Source organism: Orbicella franksi, chromosome 1 (assembly GCF_964199315.1).
Source record: "Orbicella franksi chromosome 1, jaOrbFran1.1, whole genome shotgun sequence".
Taxonomy (NCBI): domain Eukaryota; kingdom Metazoa; phylum Cnidaria; class Anthozoa; order Scleractinia; family Merulinidae; genus Orbicella; species Orbicella franksi.
In genome coordinates this window covers 44,365,371-44,375,925 of record NC_138145.1, presented here as the reverse complement: position 1 = coordinate 44,375,925, position 10,555 = coordinate 44,365,371, and the positions used below count along the sequence as shown (strand labels likewise).

The 10,555-nt window shown below is 37.5% G+C and overlaps 1 protein-coding gene across 1 annotated transcript; it reads left to right on the top strand.

Annotated features, from left to right (window-relative positions):
• Positions 1-976: 976 nt before the first annotated feature.
• On the top strand, positions 977-9,134 carry LOC145463654 (homeobox protein aristaless-like 4). The gene is made up of 3 exons (XM_081447415.1): positions 977-1,792; positions 2,234-2,448; positions 7,617-9,134. The coding sequence occupies exons 1-3, from the start codon at positions 1,570-1,572 to the stop codon at positions 8,070-8,072; spliced, it is 894 nt and encodes a 297-aa protein (XP_081303541.1). The 5' UTR covers positions 977-1,569; the 3' UTR covers positions 8,073-9,134.
• Positions 9,135-10,555: the final 1,421 nt, after the last annotated feature.

The following is a 10,555-nucleotide window of genomic DNA, read 5'->3' as shown; positions in this document are numbered from 1 at the left end:
TGAATCTTCTTTTATCGAGCCTCGACGTGATAGTCACCAGGAAACGTGAGAGACGAGCGGAAAGACGTTTATGAGATCGAACAAACCTAGGCGCCATTCCGGATAGTCTCTTTGTGTTGTTATCACAATGGTTAAACTTCGCTCCAGGCAATGTCCAACCAGTGTAATCCGTGTTAAGTAGCGACGCAATATTCTACTTTTCAAGCGTAAGAAGACTTTGAAAAGATACAATAAACAAAACCTCTAAAAGCCCACTACATAAAAGGTCCCTTGTGTTTCTAAAACCCTGTGGTTAGCTGTGTTCTGATGATGAATGAATCATGTGCGGCAACTTGCGTTTTTGGTTTCGAGTGGCCATGAACATGACGCAAAAGAAATAAGGTTTTAACAGTTATTTTAATAGGCCATTAAGCAAGGAACACTGAGTAAAAACACGCTTTCGTTTCGACATAGATAAACAACTGCCATGCCCAAGGCTATAATTAATTAGTTATCTTTGAAATATTCCAGCGGACTTCTTTATCCGTATTCATTTAATTTGCAAAGCAATTGTTTGCTCCACACAGCAGATTGTTCTTTAATTAGAAAGTTACGAATACATTAGCGCTTCAGCACACCTCCAAGAACAAAGAGCCAAAAATGACTTAGAAATCGTGCAATCCTGTGAAGAATAAGCCTTTTGTACTTTCGCAGCTTGAAATTAAAACTATGATAAACATTTTGTGTGATAATGATGGTCGCAGTTTGCTCTCGATTTCCATTGGTGTCTTTGCATGCAGTGCCATGTTTGCCTCTTTGAATAATCTCCGAGTTTATCTCAGTCGTTATGCTCTGTACAGCTCGCATTTCACCCGACCGAACATCTTGAGCCCAATCACGCAGTCCCGAGACAAATTGGCTTGAACCGAAATTTAATTAATTTATTAACCCTGTTGCTTTAGTAGAACAACGAGCGAGGTGTTAAAATATCCATGACTACAGAAACATTTTAATAATCTTTATTGGGCGTTAATTGTATTATGGAGTCTTTTAATCACCACAGTGCGGTCAAAAATGATGGCTGATGAGTTCTCAAGAGCGAAATCTCGTCAAACGACCGCGATGTTGAAATTCCGGTGATACGCAACTTCGACAATATGGCGTCGATTTTACCCTCGGTACTCAGCAGCTATTAACATGTAATAAGGCAAATTAAGACAACAAGACGATGACACAAATACATTTTATCAACTTCCTGGGTGGAATAGTGTTAAGAGGGGACCATGGGGGCAAAGGAACAAACAAACTTAAGTATTATATTGTTAATATCGCCTTAATCATGACGCCGCGCTCTGATTGGCTGACTGGAATGGCCTATTTATTTTGAGGCCTTTGTTTGAACAAATAAACATTGATTAAAACTATGACAGTCGGTCATTTTGATTAACTAACAAAGGACGAAGATTAGGGGCAAATATAAAATCTGCATTAATCTAACTTTTCTTTTCAAATAAAAATTACTAAAGACGAGGCTACTCCGTAGAGAGAACAGATACTCAATTTGGTTTGCAGAGTGAACGAAGACTAGATATGGACTCTACTGGTCGGCCGAGTATGGTTTACTCAGGGAAGAAGGAAAAAGGAGACAAAATTGGTACGGATCACTCGATAGAATCTGCCTTGATTCAGGCGTCGAGTAAAGGTTATACGATCGATATGATTCTCGGCAATCATGATCGAAGACCAAAACCGAAGCAAGAAGACTCGTTTGAGCAAGACGGCAAGCTGTCAAGAAATTCCAGCGACGACGAAGGTAATTAAATAAAGCATTACCTCGTTCAGTTTCAAATTGATATTACAATCTTATGACACACTTGACTCAGTTTACTCAAGGAATTTCAATGCGCTACTGTGCTCTTTTCACTCAACGCTCAGCAAACATAGCGGAGCGCTCTAAATGAGGCGCTAATTTTGTGTTTAAACTTCAATTTCGTCGTCCTTGGCATCTTGTACAAGGAGGAAATGTTTGTTTCGCTTTCAGCCCCAGCCGTGAAGGTATCATTTTCGTCCTTTTACCGCGTTTAGCTTTCGGAACATCGTGTTTGCATAGCAAATATGAAATCTGACTCACTGCCATAGTAGTTTTTTCAAATTCACATGCGGTAGTACAAGACAGTAAACTCTTGCAGTGTATAAGCCAAGTTAACAAGTTAGCTTCTTGCTCATTTATCCACTTAATTTTGTCATTTCTTAGACGATTTAAGTGTGGGCGACGAAAAAGGAAGCAAAGACGAAGACGACCTAGACGAGAGCGATGGCAAACCGAGAAAGATGCGTAGAAGTCGCACCACATTTACAACATACCAACTTCATCAACTGGAGCGTGCTTTTGAGAAAACACAATATCCCGATGTATTCACAAGGGAAGAACTAGCCTTGAGGCTGGACTTAAGCGAAGCAAGAGTCCAAGTAAGTATTGAGCGGTTTTTAAATTATTCATAGCTAGTTCTGTATTTTAACGGGTTTGCGAAGTTCGAAGAACTTCTCTGGGCGAAGGCGACTGGACGCGTAATCTATGCTGTTAATCGTCAATTCATTGGGAGTCGCAGCTAGAGGCGGCGAGAGGCGGTACGAACATGATTCATCCACTTACTCGGTCATCTGACGTGGCCGTGATAAAATTGGCTCGTAGTTTACTCGGCCGACTGTGCATTTATCTCCTGTGTTAACTTTTACTTTGATTGTTAAACATTTCGAGCCAGTATAAGAGAAATTAAAAAGTTGAGTTGCGAACGAACGACCTTTGTGTGGTAAGTTATAGCATCGACTCGTTGCGTGGCGCCCAAACATCATTTCCGAGAATGCAACAATATTTAAACTTTGCGATTGAATAGCTGTGATACAGTCGGAAAGCCTTTGTTTTATCAATTATATTGGTGAAAACAAGCTAGGGGAATAACATTTCCTCGCCTCTGCCAATAATTTAGTGATTTACAAAGTGGTTCAGAAAATTAAAATATTTCGACTTTTGTAATTATCGTGTACTGCACTTTCCATTTGAAAGCGCGCTTGCGAAAAAACGCCAAAACCGCTCTTTCAGTGCACAGAAAACTCACAGTTTGTGAGGTGACACAAGAGCTACTTATTAACAGGTTATGTTAATTGCAATTCTCGAAGTTGCTGATGTAAAGGGGGAAAATTACCAGCTGAATAACAGGTAATGGCGAAAGATAACAGGAACGGCGAGTAAAAACTGTGCCTTCCCCACGCGGTCTTCAGGTTACGCCCGAACATGAAAGAGTACACTGACAAACGAAATATCACTTGAAAGTGAAAAAACCATGAAAAGTAGCGAGTTCAGGTCTTGAAAGCGAAAGATGGATTTAACGATGTAATTTGGTTCGAACCGCGGCTTTCTTAAAATGAACGAGACAACAGAACTAAGCTTCTGTTGTGACATTTTTATGCCATGTAATTAAATTTCGGAAGGTTTTGTGAAATTTCAAAGATATTAAAATTTACATTCATTTGTCGGTTTGTAAATCAGTGTACCAAAGTCTTTTTTCCTTAAACGAAAATTAAACGCTTGCGCTTGAAAAACATGTTTGTAGAGTAATTAATATATTGAAACAGAGTATTTTTATCGGTTTGCAATGATAGTGTGTCGAGCAAAGCGCCTCACTCTGGCTATCTCACTGAATTCATTTGAGGCTCTGACGAAACACTTTTAACCACTGCAAATTGCATTTTAAGTGAATATGTATACAAAGCCGGCACAATTGAGGCAATTATTTTGTCGTATTAATGGGTTATATTGAACAGGCTTGAAGACAAAGTGGATAATTAAACATGACGTAGACACTAGAATTGGCAATTAGCAGAGAACCTTTTGAACAGCTCAGCCTGTCTTTATTGTGAATTCAATGGGCTGACGCTAGCTGCTGTAAAAATAACGATTGCCCGAGGGGCTTAGTGGTAGGAAATTAAACGACTTAATTACGAATAACCTCTTGCTTTCTACGCTTTTTATGTCATTTTAATTAAGTCAAACGAACTAAAGTTAGCAATGACAGAACAAAAAGAAATATCAAACTAAGACAAGAACTTTACCACTAGTTTAGGCAAACATTCGTCACTCCCTTTTTGAAATTCCACAGCGCATATTTACTATCTTCTCTCTTTTCAAGTTGCATGACTATGTACATTCTTTCTTTTGAGTTGAACGTTGAGGTTCACTGCAGTTTGCGGACACTTTTTTGTTCAACTTCTTTGTTAGTTCATTTTCCAATTTATGCCTAACGTTTCCTTAGTTTTGTAATTAGTTTGTGCTGAAAACGCAAAGGAAAACAGACAAATTCGGTTTAGCAAACAGTGGGATTAACTTTAAAAAGTTGATTGGTTGTGTACAAGTATTAGCACAATTGTTGGTAAAGTGATGTTGTTTCTGAAAGTAATAAAGTTAAACATGAAAAGTATTCCTGGATATTTGCGATAACTAATAAATTCAGAACTTTTTGTAGCACGCGTACGCTTTCTGTTTTCGAAGAAGCTCGTGGTAAACGCACGCTCGCGAAAGCGCCATAGGCGGACAAACAAAGTCGTTCACTTCGGTGATCATTTTAACCACAGTCAACACCAGTGAATTTGAAATAACACGATTAGTTCAGTTAATTATGTGGCTTGAAATGTCTGCGACGGGTTATGTTTGCGTTTTTAATTTTCAAAACAAGATACAACAATCTATGTTTCCCAACGAGCTGCTTGTGACTTCGCGTGTCTCGGGGAGTTAATTTAAATTCAAAACCTATAGCACTTAGTCAGTTTGCCGGAAGGCAAAATTAAACAGACAAAGTCCAACATCTGGGGGTTTCAATTGATAGTTTAGCAGCCTTTAGAATGCATAACATAAACAAAAACACCTTTTATATCTTTCAAGCTTGGACTTTTCTTTTAATGTTCTTGATAACAAAAAGTAGGTTGCCAAATCAAATCTGTAATCTTAACCGGCCACTCCTCGTTTGCGAAGTGAAATTAAAATGACAACTTGTATCTGGAAAGGATGCTGTTAATGAAACTCCAAATATTGATTTCAGCTTAAGCTAAAAGGCCTATGGCGAAAGCTAAAGATAAGCTACATAATAAGTAGCTCAAAGAATTTTAATTACAAAGTTTATCGCCACAAAATCAGATTTTTGGTGAATTCATTTAGCAATCAATTCGTCGCTTGTTTTATGTTCTTCAAAACTAACCCACACGAATGTAAATGAAAACAACACTGTCCATTCGATAATTTACTTATTCGATTTCTCCTCTCTGTCTTTCCAACAAATATCTAACGTTTATTCCATTTGTAACAAAGATTTCAAAGTGATGCAAGATATAAGTTATGAGATAAAAATCTATGGTGAAATAGCTTTTTCACCTATTGCCTCATATCATCTTTACATTATACATATCTTTGAATTATGTCGTAGACACGATAATATTGTTTTATTAACGAACTTGCCAAAAATAATTTCAATAATTCAATTAGGGATTTTGCTGTCCCGAGATAAAACTGAAATGTACGGAAACGAGTGAAATCTCCGACTTTCGTATTTTTTTCGGCGAGCTGTAATTTAGGTCTGTCTGTTAATCACTATTTTTACGAGTGTTCCAGCCGTAAAATCTCCGTAGATTTTTTGAAATGTTCCCTGTAGGAAAATTCATTCTTGCCTAAATGTAGGTCAGTTTTGAAGGTTGATTAACGAATGCTACATGACGCTGCATGTTTCTGAAACGGGTCATAAACTTCGATTTTCAGCGTAGAAATGTTTGTCAAAACTGTAAATTTGCTCTGGAATGATTACAATCAGTAAATCATAATGGAAGCCTTTCTACCTAGGTTTCAAATCTTATCTTGGTCCAGATTAACGTGATAGAGACAGTAAAGAAAATTTATTGATCCTGAAATAGCTCTTTTTCCTGTGTATAAATTTAATGTATTTAGCTGTATTTTGTAATCAATCTTCCTACTCTTTTAGGTGTAGTTCTCATTGCAATCATTGAAGTTTAAATGTGACAGCTTCACGCAATCATTTCTCTTACTAAAACAATGCTTCTGTAATGATAAATATATTAAACAAATTAAAGGCTTTTATTAAGCCTTTAATACATCCGAAAGCCATTTCTCACACTCTTTTATCAGAGTCAATTGATAGCAAAGTTGTCAATCTTATTTATTACATTTGGATGTTCTCTAACCTGAGACCCAAATGCAAATAAAGGGAAGTTGAGAAAACTATTGATGAAGCAGTTTCGTATTTCAGCGCATGTTTATTGTAATCTGAAACTGAAACATATGTATCATTTGGAGTTTGACAGAAAAGCTCCCCATCTGATTCAAGTACAGAGATTACTGACTGAAATAATATTCGTTTTAAGGTGTTTCCCTTAGTAAGGGGGTTTTTCAGTTATCTGCATCAAATTAGTAAGAACGCAGACCTTCTTTTCAAGACTTTTGTAACATCGTGCTTTCTCAACCTGTTCGTTAATTGCTTGTCAGTAAGTGTTGTTTTATGTCGGTTGTTTCCATACATGTGGTTTCAAACTTGAAGACACGTGCCTAAAGCATGGCAGTTCTAAGCACGCGGTATTTTGCGGTGTTTTTTGTCCATTAAGTGATATGTATATATCTTAAAAATGCGACAGGTACGCGAACTCTACTTTGCTACAATGAAGAAGACGTGGTTAATTCATTTAATAGATGATATGCAAAAAACAGACAAACAAAGGCACTCTTGAATGCAGTTGATTGACTAACTGCAGAGGAAAAACAAAAAATTTAGTACAGGGTTTTTTTTTGAAAAAAAAAAAAATGAAACTTGTGGTGTGTGACAGGTTGATTCTGTGTTGATGTTAATTATTTCATTCTCAAAGGAAACAGTTTACCAAGCATTTTTGGCCTTCAAAAACCGTTTGTGTTGGTTAATTGTTTTAAACGTTTGAATATCGAGCTCGTTCTACAAAGCACATTATAGTGTTAAATGGCGTTTCTGGAACAATGCTAGAACAATAAACGCAGGGCGGTTATTGTTTACGACAGCTGCAAGCTGGTAAGGCAAGACAAGAAATAAGGTCGTCATAAAAAGCGGTATAAACGGCGTTTATGGATAGCGTTTTGGGCGCCAGATAAGAATAATTGCTGTTAATTACCTTTGGAATTTACGCCTGTGGTGACTGGTGATTCAACGGATTTTGCCACGCGATGTACCAACCAACATCCTGTGACATATCTTTGGGGAATTCATTTGTTAGTTTCCATTTTTAGCTTCCACCAAAAGCGAACATAGATAGTAAATAGGTAGAGCTATTCATGAACGTTTAGGGTAACAAAGAGCTGTTTATATTAAAAGAAAAGGTGTAATGAATACACGAATATTGATCAGTAACTTAGTTGTTTAATTGGTCGCAAAGCCCGCATTTTGCCTTCCTTGTCGCTGCCTCTCTCTCTCCCTCTCTCTTTACTTTTTACTCGCAACCCAACTCTGTGGGATTATATCACATCTCTTGCTAAACAAGATCACCTACAAGAAGATGGTTACCGTTTGTTTGTTTATATCTTGTGAATTTGGACTAATTGCTGCAATCTATTTCAGGTGTGGTTCCAAAACAGAAGAGCGAAGTGGAGGAAACGAGAAAAGTCCATGGGACGCGAAAGCCCTACATATCTTTATGGCCCATCAAACGATTACAGAGCTCTACAAGATGTTCCTCCACATGTGCACGCAGGGGCACATCCATTTGCGTCTGGAGTAGAAAGATGGCACCCACACGTCCCAGCCCTAAGTCTTTTGTCTCCTTATGCAACCGCACCAAGTCCCTATGGTCCTCTTGGGCCCCATCTTAATGTCGCGGGCCTTTCACCAGCTGCAATGTACACGCATCATCTATACAGACAGTACGCCAGGCCGGGAATGGCGCCATTTTTGAAGAGCCCCCTAAACAACGTGGAAACACAGGAATTTCGTAGAACAAGTATCGAGAATTTGAGATACAAAGCTAAACAACACAGTTCCTCGCAGTCCCTATCAGAGGGTAGCAAGACTGTTTAGTTAATGTCATGATTTTCATGTAATATAACTTAGACTTTTGCCATATTATGATGTGGAACTCTATAAATTCGAAATAAGCAAAACTGAAGACAAGAAAATGTTTCTGTTTACTATAGTTAGCAATTCCATACATTTAATGGCAAGGTAGACGCCATCTTTCTATGGGCATGCATACATGTATAAGGTTTAAAGGTTTGGGCAAACCGTTCAAAATTTCTCAATTTACAATTGCAAAATGCTCCAAATACTAGGTAAAAAGTACGAGAAGATATTCTCTGAGCATTTCAGAACCCAGCTGGTTTTGCTTCATTTCGTAGAAGTTTAGCTGAACTCAGCGGTGTGTGCAATTGACCGAAACCAAATCTGGTTTGTTTTGCAATCCTCATCAACCGACGCCTTAAAGTTTTCTAGGTGTGTAGCAAAACCTGACTTTGAAAATGCATACGCTGCTTTTTGGGGTAGAGTGGTTAATGACATCAATTATTTTTGCACAGCAACACATAATGTAGCTTATTGGCCTCTAAGGTCACAATAACTTTGAGCATTCGTAAAGAACTTTAATTTACATCTCGAAAATCGAGTCAACTGTCATAAAATGTTTGTACATAGTATTATACTCGACAAGGCGACCCTGGTTGCTGTAATTTATTATTAAATTGTGTGCTTTTTTGTATCAACGAGGAATTGAAAATATATTTAACAGAATAAAATATTTCTTATTTATAACCACTGCCATGAATAGCAAGTGGAAAACCTCGGTAGTGACAGATTGGGTGCCGTTTAGACATTTGAAGCACATGCAAAAGTGTAGTTTTTCTATTTCAAGGTTTCGCTTAAATCTAGTGCATTTATTTACTTTTCATACTATTGCTATAAGTGGGTCTATTCAGTTCCATAAATAAGGGTTTCTAAAGCAACGAAATTGCTTCATGTCTGTGTTCTTTTAAATAGGATGCAGTTGCACTGAATTGGTCGTATATGGTTGAACTGTAAAGGAGCTAAATAGCATGTAACTTATAATAAATTAATTAGAAAACGGCAAATAAACGTTTTTTTTTTCAATGTTGTTGCTTCTTTTAGATTATATTTATTTCCAAGAATAGAATAGTTTAGACGTATACCTGACTGGCTGCTTTCAAAAATGCGTCTGTCCAAAAAGCCAAGCTCTCTTTTTCTGCCTGTAAAAAGTCAGTTCTGATTTACACGGGTTAGATAAGAAGTCACTTATAGTCTCCTCATAACATAGCAAATGTAATTCTCTGGAATTTTCTCTCTGGCATGGACTAGCCAGCCTCAGGTGATGATTGTTTACGTGTACAGAAAATACCCGGCGTCAAAACGTTGAGGTGATGAACCGGTTGGAAGCCTAGGTATAAAGAAGACCACTATTCGCTTTGAAGAGGTTTACTCCGGCACTTGGTAAAAGAGTCCACGTTTAAGTCTGTTTTTAACATAGTTCCTGTTAATTTATATATTAACCCAAATGTCAACATTCAAACTCTCCTAACACGCAAGCATCTGCCGAACAAAGACCACATGCTGAAATCACTCAAAATTCCCCAACCTCCCGCCCCAGGTTGAGCCTGCTGACATACTGGACCCTTGAATAAGCTGCGGAGGCCGGGACTGGTCAAACACAGAAAAGTCTTACTTCTTAAGTCTTACTTCACGCATCTTTGGCTTAAAGGTCTTTTACCAAGCTTGGATCAAGATTTCTTACAATTCGCCAGTAAAGTACACAGATATTATAATAGCAGATATGCATCTAGACAAAATCCGCTAAACATATCAAAAGCGCGTACCAATTCATTTCTGGAAAACAAACAATACCTTACACAGCGACTATTCTCCGGGACAATATCTCCACTCATCTTAAAGATCTCAATACATTCAGCTTTTCTAAAAAACTGAAATTTTATTTACTGTCTGAAGAACCTCCTGATAACTTATTTCGATTTTCTTCATTCTATTATACCATGTACTCATCTCTACTACTAACAGTTCTGTATTCTGTTAAATATCCATAGAAACATTACAATAACCGGAGACTGACTAGAAAACCTTCTCTTCTCTTTTCTGTCCTTGTATTTGCATATATTTTATAAAACTGTAAATGTACGAGTGAATAAAGTTGCTGTTGTTGTTCTGAGTTCATGAATAAGATGACGTAGTAAAGGTAAAGGTAGACACCAAGTTATGTGTCGTCTCCAGCCAACCACACCCGCTCAGAGGAAAACTGGTAAAAAGAAAGGAACATAGAAACAAAGAAACAAGAAAACAAATAAAAGAGACAATCGAAGAAGCACACCTCACCACAGCAGAAACTGTGAAACAGAGAAAACAAACGATATCTCAAAAAGAGGCTTCAAAAATTCCATGTATTCTGTTTGCAGCGGCCTTTGGTTTTTATCATTAAAAAAAAACCTCTCATAGGACTCAAACCAGTTAAACAGTGCATAAAATACACAAACCAATTAACCAGT